We start from the raw sequence: 17,891 nt of genomic DNA, 5'->3' as shown, positions 1-17,891 counted from the left end.
AAACTGTAAAATTCGAGAGCTGCTCAGGCTTGGCCGGCCTTGGTGCAATGCTTCCTTATGTTTTCTAATGTGTGTACTCAAGCCGCCCCTGTAGGTGTGTGGTGACGCATCTTGTGTGCACGTGACGGCTAGAAGCTGATGCATTACCGCTCTCCACTTTATCTTTTGGGGTCTCTCTGAACTTACTGACTGGCTAGGCAGCTGACTGGTGAGCTACAGGGAATCCTGGGGTCTCTGCCTGCCCAGTGCTAGGGTTACAGGTGTGTGTCATCATGCCTCACTTTTATGTGAGCTGTGGGGATCCAAATTCAGGTCTACATGTCTACATGGCAGGCACTTTAGCCACGGAGCCAAATTTTCTATCTCCTCACCCTTTTCTGAGAGAAAAAGCAACAAGAACTTATTAATGCCATGGCTTTCAGTCTTGGATTACATTCAAGGACATGAAATAATCCTTACGCTCAGAGGTGATGTGAAAACTCTATAACAGTGACCGCCCAAGGCTGATTCCAGGAACCTGGCCACCAGTGCGTTTGGATTTGGGTCTGTGATCCTGGATCAGGCCTGAACATGAGATCCATGGAAGAGGCGAGGGACCCTTCTGAAACGTGCAGAGAGCCACTGTTGGTGAAGCCGACCAGCGCGCTGGAAGAGCCAAGGAGCTTTGGGAGGAGGGCGAGTGGAGGCTCCATGTTCCCAGCTCTGTATCCCCAGCTCCATGAACCCCTGGTTTCTGTTCTTCCACAGTTCTGCGGTCCCCGTCAGTTCCACACCCTCCCCAGCTCTGAAGCCCCTCTCCAGCTCTGTGCCTCTCACTAGCTCAGTGTTCTGGGAACCTGGAGTTGGTCTGTGTGGGCCGATGTGGGTCTGGGTAGATTGTTTTTGCGTGCGAGGGGGCCGCTCCTAACCAAACCCCACTCCTACGCACCCTTTTGGAAAAGGCACTTGAACCGCAGCAGCGCCACCTGATGGCGGCGGGGAGGACAGCACCTACGATGACCGGGTAGCCTGAGAAGGGGCCAGAGCTGTCTACCACAGATGCTGTTAATTCCAGCCCTTGCCTTCCCACCGACCCTCATTTAGATTCCCTAAAGCCCTGGGCCGGGGGAGGGGGGGAGCACACCAGGAACATCACTCAGGATGGAAATGGTCATGCTGAGGTCACATTTTCCACCACAAAATGTCTGGGGATGTGGGAAGCGGCCCAGTGACCAAGAAAGGAAGTGTGCTTGCTGAGGCGTCCCTTTAGTATCAGCAAGAGCTTCCTGTGACAGGTCTCAGTAAGGACCAGAGCTCCATGTGGGGTCCCCCAAGGTTAGGCTTAGAGCCACGGTGGGATGTGAACAGGTCGGACGACACCCAGTTCCAAGAACACACACCAAAGGGAAGCTGAGGTTTGGGCAGTGACAAGTGCCGGCAGCAGGTCGAGGACACGGTGGAAGGGCTCGAGGGACACAGTTTGAAGGGTGGTCAGCAAGCTGATGCAGAGAGTTAGGCAGCATGAGGGTGCACTGCGGAGCAGATGCCGAGAAGATGCCCCACTCCCAGCTGCTCCCACGGGCCCTCTGCAGCAGGACCTGCTGTTTGCCTGAGTGTTACAGCCGCCTATTTCTGTATGCTGAAGCTAAGCCAAGAAAAGCCACACACTGTTAAAGACTTAACAAGGCGGAGCAACTGCACCTCTTGACTGTGGAAAGTTTTAATGCTGCAGATCAGAGGCGAATCATCCTTGCCTTTAGCCTGACCGTAGCATGTTCAATGCAGTCGGGTTTGACCTAGTAACCTTGTGACTAGCCAAACCTTTAACATGTATTAAATATTACATTTTCATTTTTTATTTTTGTGTGCTATGACATGTGTGGAGGTCAGGGGACAATGTGTGGGAGAAGATTCTATTAGGTAGGTCCTAGACTCAGGTTCTGATAACCTTGGTGCCCAGAGTTGTCTTGCCCTAAATGCTTTATAACTACCAGTTCCCACCGATCAAGATGGTAAGAATGGCTTCAGCACCCAGACCACTTTCACCGGGTTTCCTGCATTGCTGGAGTGTTTGACAAGTGCTTTATGACTTAGCTCTATAATAAATTCACACTTTCAGGGTGGTGGTGTATTCAGGGCAACCTGAGGCCGTGTCCCTTGGGCCATAGACACATTTGGCTCAAGTATAAAGCCTTTAATTCTCACCCTTTGAGGTAAAAGCTATTTTCTGTTGTCATTTCTACCTAGGCCAATGTTGAACCTGGGATCATGGAGTCCAGTCAACCTAGGGAGGCCACTCTGGAAGTCCTAGAAGATGCTATCAGGGAAGACGGGACAAGCGTGTCCAACTGAGAGTAGCACTGTGCCTGTTGATGTTTGATATGCTCACAGATGTGCATGTACAAATGTGGATGCATACATGGATATACTTACGGCACATGCCCCCAGTCACAAGCATACCTGCCAATACAACCCAAGTGTATCCAAGCCCTTCTCATAGCCGTGTGGACGTGCGGAGACACACACTGCCACAGACACACACACACACCTCTCCCCTGCTCTTTATCCTACACCTATGATTTCATCCACACTGTCACCAGTAGGCTGGCTGGGGAACATGACACCACGGACACATCAGAAGAAAAGTACACAGTGAAGTAGACTTAAAGAAAGGCGTATAGTGAACAATCATGTTTAATGCTTACAGAACAAATCTGTTCTTTACCGTTCAGTTCATTATGAACTGGGATCTCATTTAAACCCTATAAGCCAACTCTGGCCTCAAGCAGCAGCACCCCTGGGGTACCAGACACCCTGTGCACGGCATGAGTTCTCTCTAGTTTGAGCTTTAAGCTGCGGGAGCAGCCACAGCACAGATCTTAGTCCTCTCCCAGGCAGAGAGAGCATGCCTGTCAGCTCTTCATACTCCAAAAGGTCTGTGCTCTGGGCTCTGTCCTGGGCGGCCTCTGGTTGCATCTGCAGAGCTTTCTGAAGGCACAGGCTGTGGGGCAGCAGCAAGGGCTGGGCTTCTGGAGCAGCACAGATCCCCAGAGCACCTGCACCCAGTCCACCACCACCTCCTAGCAGTGCGTGGGCCAGCGCAGGGACAGCTGAGGTGTGGCCTCCCGAGTGCCTGCTGAGGTCAGACGACAGCACCGCTGTGGCCTCCCTGAAAAGGATCCTGTGGTAAGTAAACCTGGCCCATCCTAGGAAGGGGCCCAAGCTTTGGGAAGGCTGTCCCTAGAGTTTGCTGCTGTTCTGGAACTGGGCTACCAGGCTGAGGATCTGCTCGGAAGCTTTGATGTTCTTGGAGCCCAGGTAGGAGATGCTGTTGGGGCCTGTCTCCTCCAGGTAGTAGCGGTAATTGACCATGAGGCCGCATGAGCTGGTGAGGCCTTTGAGGCTGCTGTCGGCCATCCAGTTGATACGCCACATCACGGCCCCATTCTGCAGATGGAAGTTGGCCACTGGGTTGAGGGCATAGCCTCGGTGCTTCTCACCGTACAGGTACCAGGCACACAGCCTCATCAGTGGCCCCTGCAGCGCCTGTGTCAGCTTCTCCGACTTCGCCCACTCACCACTGCTCAGGAAGCCCTTGAGGCTCTCGTGAACAGGGCTGCCTGTAACCGCTGAGATTTCTTTGCACTCTGAGTCTGTGAACAGTTCGTTCCTCCCATGCTCCTTCTCCTGCACATTCAGAAGACCCAGCAGCCACTTGGTGAATCCAGGGATAGGTGACAGGCTTGAAAAGGCCCCCAGATGAGGAAATTCCTTCTGCAGATAGGCGAAGGAGGGAAGGCAGAGAACACACGGTCAGCAGGGTGGGGCACACGGGAACACTCCCAACACAGCCTATGTGTGCAGGCAGCAGGGCCAGCTGACAGAATTGCTGCCATGTTCCTTCAAACCACATTCATGAGGATTCTGGCGACTGTCGAGGCCAAGAGGCATCTTGCATTCCCAACATCAGCCTATGACCATGACAGCTCCAGCCACACCATCGCCACCATAGTGAAGCAGAAGTCAGCAGTGGGCGGCTTGTTTATAACCAGGGAGCCTGGTTCGGATGCTCACTTGATACATGGATGCCCAGTGGCTCAGGACTGTTCCGCAGAGGGCACAGCAGGGTCAGGCAAAAATGTGTTAGCACAGAGCACAGCTTAATCATGGCTCTACAAATTACATAGAGAGCACACAGATGGTCTTCAAGCATGCGCACTCCCTGGCTATAAATACAGTAAGGCCACTCTGGGAAAATCCCACGGCTGTGAGAACACAGCTGAGTCGGGCACCTCATGGGGCCTTTGGTCTTCCCTTGTGGCTCCTCCACAGCTGAGGTATGCTCTCCATCCTGTATGTGACTTACACTGTCCACGTACTACTCACCATCTAAAGCCAACAGACCAGTACAGAAAAGTGGGCCAGTGCTCCCCACACACTCCTCACTGGCACTGTGTGCTGCCTGGAAACCCGGTGACTGTGCAGTCTTTGTAGGAGGGCACCTGGAGGGACTTTCTGGCTCACAAGTAAGTACCAGGAAGTGGCCACAGGTGACTTCTGGGTGAAGCTTCTGTCTTGGGTACATCACCTAGATCCCTAGATCCAGCTCTCTGCCTCGTCTTATGTCCTGTCTCCCTGCAGCACACTACCACCATCAGCAGAGGAAAGAGGGGGATGTTTCACTCTCTCTGGGGGACAGAGTTAGAATGGTAACAGCACAGACTCCCAGAATACCAAGTTCTCTAAATCTAGTTGGCACATGCCAGTCATCCCAGCCACTTCACAGCTGAGACAGGAGGGTTGTAAGTTCAAGGCCAGCCTAAAGAACCCTGAGAGACTCTGTCTCAAAATAAAACATTAAAATGGGTAGTACGGGGAGAGGGGACTGTGGCTGTATCTCAGCGACAAGCTGCTTGTCCCCATGAACAAACGGAATGACTACTGTGAGCCAGTGCAACACAAGCACAAAGCTCTTTGGCTGCGCTTGGCTTGTGAGGTCAAGTTTGCCACCATGTGCTGTGCCTGAGCAGAAAAGGTCGGAGAGGGAGCGTCTGGCACAGGGCTGCTCTCGGCAGTTCAGTTATGACTCTTCACTGTGGCCACCTGCTCCCCATGAGGCAGCTGGAAAAGCTGTGCCCAGGGTACACTGCAGCTTTCTGACTTAGGACATGTAACATGTCTGTGAAGGTTTGACTAAGAATGGCCTGAATAGACTCAAGTGTTTGAATGCTTGGCTTATAAGGAGTGGCACTATAAGGAGGTGTGGCCTCGTTGGATGAAGTGTGTCACTGTGGATCAAGATGTAGAATCTCAGCTTCTTTAGCATCGTATCTGCCTGCATGCCACCATGTTTCCCACCATGACAGTAATGGACTAAACCCTGAACTGTAAGCCAGCCTCAATTAAACATTTTCCCTTATTAGAGTTGTGGTCACTGTGTCTCTTTATAGCAATAAACCCTAAGACTCTAATTAGTGTTTCTTCCAGGTAGCAAAGAAAAGGGAATCAGACCAACACAGGCTAATGCATTTACCTTTATGCTGCCTGGTCTAACCTGGAAACTTCCCTCACAAGGCCATGAAAGGCCGTGGAGGGAGGGTCTGGCATAGCATGATGAGGAGGACGGTCAACTGTACTCCCTAGACTGACGCGTCAGAGTGGTGGGTGGCCATGCTGACATGTGCCCAGATGTGTGTGATGGGAGTGCAGGGCAAAACCCAGGCAAAGTCTCTCCACAGAGCTCACATCCTCCTAACACACGTGTACGGTATGGCCTGCATGATGCTGTGCCCCCACACCTGCTCTTCTAGCTCCTGGCCTGGACCAACAGCACCTGATACGGTCTACCTCCTTCCCTGTTCCTTCTGATCCCTTCTGTCTGCATCCCTGGGCTCAGAGAGGCGGGGGCTCTCCTGCCATCACGACAATGACCCTGGAGCTGGGTGCTGCTCCAGCGTGCTCACCTGCAGCTCCTTCACCACTCGCTTTATGAGGAAGGTCCCGAGCTCCACCCCCTGCAGGCCCTGCTGGGTCAGGCTGATGGAGTAGAAGATGGCAGCAGCGATCCTGTTCCTCTCCTCAGTTTCAGACGGAGGGCACTCCTTCACAATGCCCTAGAAAACACCAGCAGTGACATTAGAAAGGCTCCGTGTGCACTGCTCACACTGAGGGCCACCCTGTCACATTCACAGGACAAGTCCCGTGGCACCAAAGTACTGCGGGAGAATTTAGTCCCCGCTCCCACGCTCCTGGTGGCTCAGGTTCAGGTCATCTTTTCTGAATACTCTGGAGGTGACTATCTCACTCTCTCTGCCTACCATGTGGAGATACCATGTCAGCTCTGCTCAACAGCAGCACCTTTGCTCTTTGCAGGCACCACTGGGATAAGCTGCTTTGTACACTGAGCCTTTGTCAAGGGCAATGGCTACACAGGCTTTCTTTAAGAGCCCAGTCCCCTGCCCACCGCTATCTACCCCTTTGCTCAGCTTGCATTTCTGTTCTAGAAGGCCACAGGCAGTCCTGTATAAGTTTTCTTTCTCAAAATGTACCCTTTAAAGGATTTTCTGTGCTTTTCTTTAGCCTCATGCGGCATCCTTATTTTTCCTAATGAAAACCCATTCACAGACACCGACACAAAGCAAGCTAAGAAATGACTTCTGAGCCGGGCAGTGTTGGCCCATGCCTTTAATCCCAGCACTTGGGAGGCAGAGAAGGGGGATTTCTGAGTTCGAGGCCAGTCTGGTCTACAGAGTGAGTGCCAGGAGAGCCAGGGCTATACAGAGAAACCCTGTCTTGAAAAACCAAATTAAAAAAAAAAAAAAGAAATGACTTCTGTGAAGTCTCTCAGTGGCACCAACTTTATTGGCTCCCAGTTTTTACTAAATGTGCAGTGTTTTTTTTTTTTCCTGTTTTGTTTTGTTTGAGACAGGGTTTCTCTGTGTAGCCCACCCTGTTCTGGAACTCTCTCTGTAGACCAGGCTGGCCTTGAACTCACAGATCTGCTGCCCCTGCTTCTCGAGTGCTGGAGTTAAAGGAGCGTGCTACCACTGCCAGGTCACCATGGAGTTTTAAGGTGAGTCTCCGTAGTCTGCTGGGGACAGCATGCCATGACACAGGTGGCGACTGCGACCCTGAGAAGTAGGAGACACATCTTTCCAGGGGACCCGCAGCAGGCCTAGATGGTAACATCTCAGAAGCCCGCGGGCAGTTCGTTTGTAAAAATGTTTTTCCTATTTCTCCTCATGTTAGCCCTGGACCCCGGCAGCATAGATTTCATTTGTGTATGACTGTCAGTTGGCCTTGATGTACATAATTATTTTATTATATCCAACTTTTCTATTTCTCCTTTTGTTCTGTGAATTCTGTGAAACTAGATGTTCGTTGATGTAGTGATTCTTAATCCAACATTGAGGCCTAGCACAGCTCAGTCCTAATGGCCCAGGTGCACGCTGTGTGTTCTCATCTTGGAAACAATATAATAACTGCACAATGGTAGTTTCCAATTAATGATTGGCTTGCAAAGAAAGTTAAAAGAGATTATTAGAAAATGAAACAAAGCCCTGTATTGTTAGAGTCATATAGGGTCCATTACTAAAAAGTAAAAGAATTTACTAGAACTATGAAAATTATTAGTATAAGAGACACAACCATGGAATAAGGGAACACAAACATGGGACACTTTAATTTAGAAAGGGGAAGCTATTCAGTCAGTGTGTGTGACGCACAGAAGCAGAAGCGAGCACAAGTGCTAGTGAAGGGCTAACCTGACTCTGGCTGGCCACTGCCTGGCAGCTTTGCCCATGTCATTTATCATTAGAACGTCACAGAAAAATGTGTATAGCTGAGCGTGGACCTTTAAGCCCTGAAGCTCTGAAGTATAAATATGTCAAAAGTTAAAGTTTAAATAGTGGTATGATTGCAATTATTATTTTGGCCATGGGCCTGTAGATAGGGGAAGCTTAAAACTCTGGAGAACAATTGTGATTCTTTGCGGGATGTGGGGACTCTTTTGAGTTTGATCTGCCAATGATTATACAATGCCCTTTTCTCCTACCTGCTTCTTGGAGTAACAATAAAAGACAGGGAGAGTGTGAGGAGAGAGTGTGTGTGGAAGGGAGGGAGAGTGTGTGTGCAGTGTGTGAGGTGTATGTGGGTGAAAGGGGAGCACACAGAGGAGTAGAAGCGTGTGTGAGTGTGAGAAAGGGAGCAAACAGGAGAACACAATTTGTAGCCCGAGGAGAGAGTGAAAGTGCCCACAGCCTCAAGCTGAGAGAAAGAAAGAGAGGAGGGGGGGAGGGAGGGAGGGAGGGGAGAGACAGAGAGAGAGAGAGAGAGAGAGAGAGAGAGAGAGAGAGAGAGAGAGACAACCTTAAGCCTTGAAACGTGTCTGTCAGCTTGTACCCAAAAAAGTTGTCTGTGTGTGTTTCTTAAGCACTTTCCAGATATCCCTGCTTCCAGCTGAGGCTGGACCCCAACAATGGTTGGCAGGTGATAGTCTTGGTGCTGAAGCAGGCACAGCTTGGTGCCTGCCAGCCTGTGATCCCTGGGGCAGGGCTGCTCAGCCCTGAGCTCCTGCACTGTGCTTCCCGTTCTACAGTCACGGGCAAGTGACTGAGGTCCCTTCATCCCTGGGGCTGTCTGAAATGAGACCCACTAATAAGGTGTTCTGGGGACTAAGGTGCACGGAGCACATGCTCACTGTGTGTAATGAAGATCACAGATGAGGCCGTGCCCCCCCCCCCACAACCACGCACGCACACATGCACACACACATACACATGCAACTGGAGCCTGAAACCAAAACCTAAACCCACAGTGACATTTCAGTACACAGGCTGTGCAGGTCAGGGGTTCTTGGAGCTACCCTCGGAAGGCCACACATACACGGCTGTCACCTTCCACTTATACACCTGAGCTGCAAGCATGAGCATTTGGGTTCTCAGGGCCGCAAGTACCCTCAAGTGCCAAGTTTTCAGATAAAAAGGTACACATTCTGCCCTTTCACACACGTGCCAATCTGCCGCAAGCGAAGCCCTGACGACACTGGTCCCCACGCTGGCTCCTCGACACATGACAACTCAGAGGGACTTGGGCTGTCTGCCTGCTGCCCATCCTCTGAGCCCCTCAGCTGGGAAGCTGAGGCCAGGGAGCCTATCTCAGGACGCCTCATCATCATCTGCCTCTGTAATGCGCGTCCAGGCTGCCACTCCTCCCCATCTTCTAGCACTGAGCAAACCTTCTCCCCCTCTCCTCACTCCCTTCATCTGCCTGTAGGTCATGTAGTGTGGCCACTGACCCACTGTCCCAAGCGTCCCATGCTTGTCCATACCTTCCTGCTGGAAGCCTGCAGAGGACCAGCTTCCACAGGAAGGGGCGGGTCAAGTCCTCACAACTTCGGCTCACCATCAGCTCCCAGTTTGCAGCAGCAGTGCACAGAATCAAGTCCGCCGCTCAGCTGTCAGGCTGCCTCTCAAATGCTACAGCACACCTGCCCTGCCTCCCTCTCCCATCACACATGGTCCTGTTTACGGACCTCAGCTCTTCTCAATTCAAAATCACCAGGCAGGTGAGCGCTTACCCTTGGCCTGATCTTTAACTACACACCAGGAGATTTTACCTGCAACAGTCACAGTAGCCATGAGAGTTTAAAGCCAACTCTCTTAGAAGCTGTGCATGGTTGCTTAGGACTTTAATCCTAGCACTTGGGAGGCAGAAGCAGGAAGATCTCTGTGAGTTCAAAGCTAGCCTGGTCTACATAATGAGTTTCAGAGCAGCCAGAGCTACATAATGAGACCTATTTGAAAACAAAACACCAAAAAAAGGACACTGGGTCAGAGGCCCGTGAGTCAGGGCACTTGCTGCCAAGCCTATGACCTAAATTCAATCCATAGGCCCCATGTAGAAGGAGAGACTCAAGCCCCACCAGCTGCCCTCTGACACCCACACACTCCCTGTTCCAAACACAGGTATGTACACACGCATGCACGCATGCCACAGTGACAGGCCTGTTTTGTCCTGAAAGGACCACACGTAAGTACCTGGATGTTGTTGGAGATGTCACCAGTCAGAGCCACATGCAGAACCACCAGGGGCTCCCCAGGGGTGCAGCAGTGGGAGAAGAAGTAACATCTTCGGTAGGGCCCCACACGCCGCTTCATGTCCATCCAGTTTTTCACAGGGTGCACAGCCTCACACCTGAGCAGGGGATGAGGAGAGTAGACAGATGGGGAATTACAAACGGATGAGCGCTCAGTCCTACTCACGCTGGAGACGTCTGCTCTGCATCTTTACCCCAGTCTGTCTGTCCCCGGTCTGTCTGTCCCGTCTGACACAGGGTTTTGCTCTGCAGTCCTGACTAGTCTGATGCTATCACCTAGGCTGACCTTGAACTTTTGGTGATCCTCCTGCCTCGCAGCCTTCCAAATACTGGGATCACAGGCGTGTGCTACCCAGCTCTACGCCTGTTTCCAGAGGACTTGGTGGGGCTCTCAGGTGCACTTATGCATCAGTTTCATGCATGCCTCCAAGAATGTCCTGTCACTGATCAGTCTTCCATGTGCTCTGGGTCCCTATGGTTTGGACGTAGCCGGCCATGCTGCAAACACTTGTGGTTACACAATCCCCAGCCTCATCCCGAACCTCCTGCTGTCAGCTGGGGAGGAGCAGTAGACGCTGGCTAGGTTTCCAGCCCAGGATGCTTTCCAGCCCTCGACTCCATTGGGCCAGGATAGGATGTGGGCAGGACGCCAGGACAGGGCATTGCTGCACTGTACCCTTGGGCATGCTCTGACTACACAAAGAGCAACTGGATGAGAGGGCACTGAGCACTTGTGCCAACACTTGCTCTAGTCCCTACAGTTCTGGCCATGGGGTCATTTGCTTTAAATGACCGGGTGTAAGACCCTGGGTAACTAACAGACTGGCTAGGGGCTTCCTGGAGTGCACCCCAATCTCCACACTTCCTGTGATAATAGCCCACCACCCACACATTTAGTGTGATCAAGTATCAGGTGACACAAAGCCATGCTGGCGATGGCTGCCATACTCACTCGCTGATCTTCTGAAGCACCTCACAGGGCGAGTGCCAGGTGACCCGCTCCAGGTTCAGGAAGCCAGAGGAGAACCACTCGGACAGCATGCTTTTTAGCACTCCATTCATTTCCTAGTCGAGAGAGGAAGGGAGGCCTCAGAAAAGCAGGTGTCCAGCCAGTAGTCTATCTACCCATTCCAAGACACACGCTTCAATGTCCTGATGTCCTGTAGTCCATATCCAGCTAGGCTCATGGCTGTAGAATCAAGTTGGTACCGCACATGGCAGTGACCATGTGTCTGACTTCCAGCCAATGAGCTCCAAGTAGAACACGCCTGAAATGGCTTTGGGAGCCTTAAATGACATTGGGGGATATGGCTTTTGCTCATCCTTTTCTCTTGTCTCTTCCACTGTGGGTTGAGTGACTAGGATGGATGACTTTGGGCCAGGACACCTGGCCAGCCTGGGGTGGCTTCCCCCCAGACTCTGCCCTGAGTGACTGACTTCTCACTACACAGACCTCTGTACTCTGGGCCTATTACTCTCAAGTGAATTCTACTCTGACAGACAGAATGGTAAACATCCCAAGGCACCTAGCGCCCAGGTGACCTTTCACATACCCTGAGAGGCCCAATACAGGTTACGACGATTAGTTTTTATCACAGCTAGAAAAAACTTTATAATGCATCTTAACTCTTGATGAAAGATGAAAGGTCTCCAAGCTAGGTGAGTAGGCACAAGCTGCAGGCAAGGAGTGGGTAGTGGCTCTAAAGAAAAGCCTTCACTCGGGAGGCAGAGGCAGGCGAATTTCTGAGTTCGAGGCCAGCCTGGTCTACAAAGTGAGTTCCAGGACAGCCAGGGCTACACAGAGAAACCCTGTCTCGAAACACCACCCCATCCCCCCAAAAAAAGAAAAGCCTTTACAGAAATGTGACATTTTCATTCATGTAGTTAAGTACCGGGACACAGAGCAGGCGTGGTGGTGTCCTGTGCCGCTTCACTGGGTGGACAGTACAAACCCAGGGCAAGGGACCCGGTTTCATGTCAGGGGGGTGTTCTGAATGGCGGGGCTGCCCACAGCCCTCAGGCCCACGGGAGAACAGCTGGGAGGGACAGCATGCAGGCTGCATTAGAGCTCAATGGAGCTGTTCCGGGCAGACGGCAAGACTGGCAAAGTCGTGGGTGGAAGCTGGGCAGGCTCTCAATCTCATTTCCCTACTTAGCGGAGGTTCTTTAGGGCAAAGTCCATCTTAGTCAAAGCTGCCGCACTGACACCCAGGAAGGAGGAGAAGGTGCGGAGGACAGTGACTGGAACAGGAGGCTGGCACACGGGACAGGTTTTCGTTTGTTTGTTTTTAAATGAAGCCTTGTGGCCTGGCTGAGAGATGGCTCAATAGGTAAAGTGCCTCCCACTCACAAGTACGAGGACCTGAGTGGATCCCCAGAACCCGAGTGGAAGCTGGACACATGGCCTGCGTGCCTGCAGTCACAGCACTCCTGAGGAGAGGTAGGAGCTGGACTCAGGATGGTACCGGGAACCTGCAGGCCTGTAGCATTCACAGTAGTGAACAACAGACCCAGCTTAAGCAAGTTGGAGGCCAAGGCCGATACCCATGGCTGTCTCCTGATGGTGTGTGCGTTTGCACTCACAACACAAATAATGATTTTTTTTTTTAAAGGTTGGTTCTGGTGGTAGTACACACCTTTGATGCCTGCACTCAGGAGGTAGAGGCAGCTTGGTCTCTGTCAGTTTGAGGCCATCCTGGTCTACAGAGTGAGACCCTGTCTCCAAACCAAACCAAACCGACAAGTGCTTACATACTCTATGATGGTTGTTCATAGTCCTGAGAGTCTCTCAGTATTTGAAACATAAACTAAGAATCACTAACTCTACCCCTAGTTAAAATGCAAGCACACCCCCAGCCTCCGGGGCTTGTGACTCTGCCTCTGAGTGCCTCACTGTGGGGCTAGAACAGTGGCTGTGCCGGTGTGATGAGCTACATTCTGACCCTCAAGGCAGGGAGTGGACAAGAACCCTGGCAGCACTGATGGCACCTCTCCTCGGGAAGTCTCTTCTATTTCAGGCTGCTGACAGCTGTGACATGTGATGCTGGACACGAGAGTGGGCTAAAGGTGAGAAGTCTAGTTCTATAACAGCTGTTCCGGTGGGAAGTGACCACAGCAAGTGGCCAGGTCACCAGGTCACAGACAATAAGCAACAAAAACAGCCTTTTGTGCTTTCTGTTCACTAACACAGCAGTTATGAGCCAGAGCAAAAGCTGAGGGGCCTGAGAGCCCCCGAGAACCCTCTAGGCTGTCAGCCTTCCTCCTGTGCCTGCTTGGCACACTCGCTGCAGCGCCCATGGAGGCTGCTCTTTTCTCAGCAGAAAGCTTCTTCTGAGATGCTCGGCTCGCTAGAGTAGCCTTTTTGGGTATCATTTGCCTTGCACAGAAGCCCAGAGCTAGGAGGGAGGGGAAGTTACTGCCAGGGAAGAGGGGTGAGCTAGGAGTACCCTTCTATCTCATGGGGCTGGGGAGGGGCACTTGATGTACTGGAATCTCTGTCCCTATCAAACACAACACAACCACCACCCCACCCCACCACCCCCTTTGGTCTAACACACAAAAAAAGCACAAAACTAATACAGAACTTCTACACCACAGAACTGCTAGTGCACTCAGGAGGGACTCCGCTGGCTAGCAGACAGAGAGGCTGTGCTCGCACAAGCATGGTGGCTGTTTTAGGGGGTGGGCAGTCTCCTTCCTCCTCCGGTTTTCACATTGGCAAGGGTCACTACCTCCAATTTTACTATGAATCCTATGCCCAAACCGCCTGTCCAGAGTCCTTCTGGGGTTCTAACCATCAACTTTGGTCTGGTGCCTGCCACCCACTAAACGATTCCTTTCACTGTATTTTTACTATAAGAAATGTAATTGATAACCACATGGGCTGCTGCAAGTGTGTGGAGAAAACCCCAAAGCTTGCCAACTCCACCCAATGGGTACTTCCCCTGGCACCCTCCCATACCCACAGATACAGCCTCAGGCAGGCACCACCAGGCAGGGTGGGGGTAGGGGAGGGGAAGCAGAACCTGGCTATCGGCCTCTGTTAAGGACTCAGCTCCTGCTAGGAGTCCCTCGTTGGCTGACATTGAGTATTACCTCGTACACTGCTCCCCGGTCACCAAAGGGCATATTAGAGATGAAACTACACATAGAGCCCAAGCCCCACTGACGGCTCAGATTGGAACTGGTGCCTCTTTAAGCCCAAAGACCCCAGTGCCCACCTCCAGAAAGATCACCAAGCTGAGCACAGCAAAGAGCCTTTGAACCTGATTTTTCTTTAAACAGCACTGTTTAACCTGTAACCAAGGGAGCTTCTCCTGGCACAGTGACACTGCTTTTAGGATTTTATATTAGTCCCCACACTGAATAGTCCCTCATGTTCTCTTTTTTTCTGGGATACCATTTTGGTGTTTTGAAACAAGGTCTTATGTAGCCCAGGCTGGCTTCTTACTGTGTAGCTGACCTGGAGCTTCCCCGAGATCAGCATCAGCCCACAGCTCACCTCAATGGTGCAGCCCAAGAATCCCATGGAGTTAGGAACTTAGCTAAACATCATCTCAACCATGTGGCAGCAGACAATGACAAGAACAGACTTATCTCCTCACTCAGAACAACTTCTACTACTGTGTCCTGGGAAACACATCGAGTCAGCATGTGTTTAGGGGCTGCCATGTGCCACATTTATTCTAAAGTGATGGCACCACCCAGGGTTCAACATATAGACATGAACCCTTTTGACGGGAGACCTCGGGACAAGCTCAGAAACCAATTATCCAGACAACACAAAGGTCACATGTGTGTGTGTGTGTGTGTGGGGGGGTGTCAGGCAACCTGTCTACCGGTAGGTAGCTCTGAGATCTGGGGGCACTGAGCACATTCCTGGTCTACTTAGCTTCAGTTGTCAATGTGACACATTTTGGAAGAGGGAAACTCCACTGAGGCGCTCCTCTATCAGACAGCCTGGGGGAGGCATTTTCAGGATTGATGATTGACACAAGAGGGCCCAGCCCACTGTGGGTGGTGCCACCTCTCTGCAGGCTGGGCCTGGACAGTATTAACAATGGTAGTGGAGCAAGCCAGTAAGCAGCATCCCTCCATGGTCTCTGCTTCAGTTCCTGGCTCCAGGATCCTGCCTTTGCTTCCCTCCATGATGGGCTGTAATATGGAAGCCAAGTCAACACTTTTTCTCCCTAAGAATGCTCTGTCGCAGCAAAGGAAAGCAAATTGGGACACTTCCTTAAAAAGCACAGCATTTAAGGTCCCGAGAGTTAGGTAGCGGTGGTACACGCCTTCCGTGGTACACGCCTTTAATTCCAGCACTTGGGAGGTAGAGGCAGGCAGATCTCTCAGCTTGAGGCCTGCCTGGCTTACAGAGTAAGTTCCAGGATAGCCAGGGCTACATAGAGAAACCCTGTCTCAGACAAACAAGGTCCTAGGGGACTACACAGTCAGCTTTAAAGCCTTGTGAGCAAAACTGGTATTTTTTGTCTTCACCTGAGTGGCCTTGTCAACACAGGTACCTGCACACTAAACTCACAGGACACCTAACAGTGGTACCTGCTGGGTATGCTGATAATGGGAAGTCTGTGCCTGTATAAGGCAGAGGAGACTTGGGGGGTAGGGGGTGGTCTGTACCTTATACTTCCATTTGCTGTGATCTTAAAACTGCTGTAAACATGGTCTGTCTTTTAAAAGGGACTGTGCAGGGCTGAGGAGTTAACTCAGTCAATTAAGAGCTTTCCTGAATTTGATCCCTGGTATTCGTGATTTAAAAGTGGTGGGGGTGGGATGTGGGGTGGGAGGATGTCAGAGATAAGGTTCAAAGGGTAAGAGCACTGACTGATCTTGCAGAGGAACTGGGTTTGGGTCCCAGCAACCATAGGGCAGCTCTCAGCTGGCTGTAATTCCAGTTCCAGGGGATATGATACAAGGCATTGTATGCACCTGTATACATGCCAACAGAACAGTCTTTAAAATATAGGCCAATATCGTGACACACTTTGTTAGCTGGCATTGGGAAGGTGGGACAGAAATATTTCTGGGGCTTACTGAGTAATTTACCTAATCTAACTGGTGAGTCTCAAGTCTCAGTGAGAGGCCCTGCCTCATATTAATCCCTTAACGACACCAAGGGCTAAGCCATCAAAATGAGAAGTCGGTAAACCCTCACATGGCAGTGCAAAGGAGTCTGGATGGGGATGTGTATCTGCGGTCTTGGACAGGTCATTACCTCAGCGTGTCATGTCCTTCACTGTAAAGGAGATAGATGTCAACCTAAAGGATGGAAGTAAAAACGGTCATGCCTGTTTTAGAGTTCTCGAGCAGGTCAGAACATAACCATACCACTGAGTAGATGAGGCTTTAAATGCCAGGGACTTTTGAAATGGTGGTATCATTGTGTCGGAACTCGGGGTCAATGCTCCCCTTTATCGAATATTAATGGCTGGCAGTAATGCTAGACAATCTTTTGGGTCACAGCTATATACAGCTACATGGTATCGCTGGGTAAGCTGCTGACTAGCACAGGTACTAAAAAGTAAACTTGGGATCACTGTGTCTGGGGCTGCGGGTTCAGAATCAAATCTCTCATCCAGAGTCAGACTGCGGAAAGAGGGCTGGAGGCTATAGAGCCCCAGGCGGTGGTGACCTTGACTTCTGGCCATGTTTGTGCATTTCGTGTAACCTGTTAGGGCGATGCCGCGTTCGCGGGAGGTGCCCAAACTTTGCCCCAATGCCGCGTTCCATCCTTGTTCAAGAACGGCGCGGGGTTAAAACTAGAGCTCTTTTGGAGTGAGCGCAATGGGTGTCACACCCGACGGTGACCCCCCCGGAGGATAGTGCTGCGAACCGAACCACGCAGTAAACACCGTGGTCTCTGAGGCTGGCGAGGTGGGGGGGGGGAGGGCTGGAGGGCTGCAGGGCCTTGGCTAAGGGCCTGGGGAGTGGGAAGTGGGCAGGGCCCCGGGGCGGTGGCGGCGGCGGCCCCGGCGGTCGCGGTGGCCCAGGCGGGGGCCTTACCCGGACGTGCGGCCCCTCCAGCAGCTTGAGGGCCTGCGCCTCCAGCAGATCGGCCCGCAGCTGCACCAGGAAGCGCACGCCGCCATCCAGCTTGCCGATGTGATGGAAGAGGCCGCGGTAGCGCGGCACGAGCGCGTAGCGCAGCCGGTCCTCCGCCTGCAGCAGCACGGCCACCTCGCGCGCCTGCTGGCGCAGCTGCAGCACCCCGGCGCTCTGCTCGGCCACCTGGCTGTGGTCCACGCCGAAGCCCCGAGCCAGGCGGCCGAGCAGCTCGGCGCGCTGGGACGCCTCGGCCAGGCCGCCGTAGAAGCTCACGAAGTCGGCGCACTGGCCCTCGGCGGGCGCCGGCGTCTTCTCGCGCAGCTCGTAGGCCGGCGTCGGGGGCACGGCTCGCCGCAGCAGCTCGTCCATGGCGCTGGCCGCGAACCCGCCGCACAGGCGACGTCCCCGGGGCCCCGGAGGCCGCGGCGGGGACCGCAGTGGGAGCAGGCGCCGGGCCCTCAAGCCTGGCCCGAGGCCTCGCATGACAGCTCCGCGACAGCTGCTAACCGCAGACGCCGCCGGAGAGCGGGCCCCTGCCGCACTTCCGGCTCTGGCTTCCGGTGTCTCGCCGGTCCCATTGGTCGAGGAGGGACGGCGGACGGGGACGTTGGCCAATCGGGGGGCAGAACGGCGAGGAGGGGCGAGGTGGCTTTCTCAGGCCGGAGGCCAAGTGTAACCAAAGGTCCCGGGAACCCGGTAGCCTCGGGGCACCTGACTCTTGGCTTGCATCCTGACACCTGTTCTGAGCGTCACCATC

The 17,891-nt window shown here is 52.6% G+C and overlaps 1 protein-coding gene across 1 annotated transcript; it reads right to left on the bottom strand.

Annotated features, from left to right (window-relative positions):
• Positions 1-2,655: 2,655 nt before the first annotated feature.
• Mlycd (malonyl-CoA decarboxylase) lies at positions 2,656-17,665 on the bottom strand. Its single transcript, XM_021220497.2, has 5 exons — positions 17,093-17,665; positions 11,028-11,140; positions 10,017-10,173; positions 5,943-6,092; positions 2,656-3,753 (listed from the first exon to the last, which is right to left on the bottom strand). The coding sequence occupies exons 1-5, from the start codon at positions 17,615-17,617 to the stop codon at positions 3,220-3,222; spliced, it is 1,479 nt and encodes a 492-aa protein (XP_021076156.1). The 5' UTR covers positions 17,618-17,665; the 3' UTR covers positions 2,656-3,219.
• Positions 17,666-17,891: the final 226 nt, after the last annotated feature.

This window comes from Mus pahari, chromosome 20, assembly GCF_900095145.1.
Source record: "Mus pahari chromosome 20, PAHARI_EIJ_v1.1, whole genome shotgun sequence".
NCBI classification, from domain to species: Eukaryota; Metazoa; Chordata; class Mammalia; order Rodentia; family Muridae; genus Mus; species Mus pahari.
Note: the sequence above shows the minus strand (reverse complement) of the source record. Positions and strands in the feature narration are given on the sequence as shown.

Coding starts and splice junctions, on each gene's coding strand:
- Mlycd (XM_021220497.2), bottom strand. CDS start 17,617: ATGCGAGGCCTCGGGCCAGGCTTGAGGGCCCGGCGCCTGCTCCCACTG. Junction 11,141..17,092: donor TGGAGGGGCCGCACGTCCGG/GTAAGGCCCCCG, acceptor TCTCTCGACTAG/GAAATGAATGGAGTGCTAAA. Junction 3,754..5,942: donor GAGTGGTGAAGGAGCTGCAG/GTGAGCACGCTG, acceptor GCCTATCTGCAG/AAGGAATTTCCTCATCTGGG.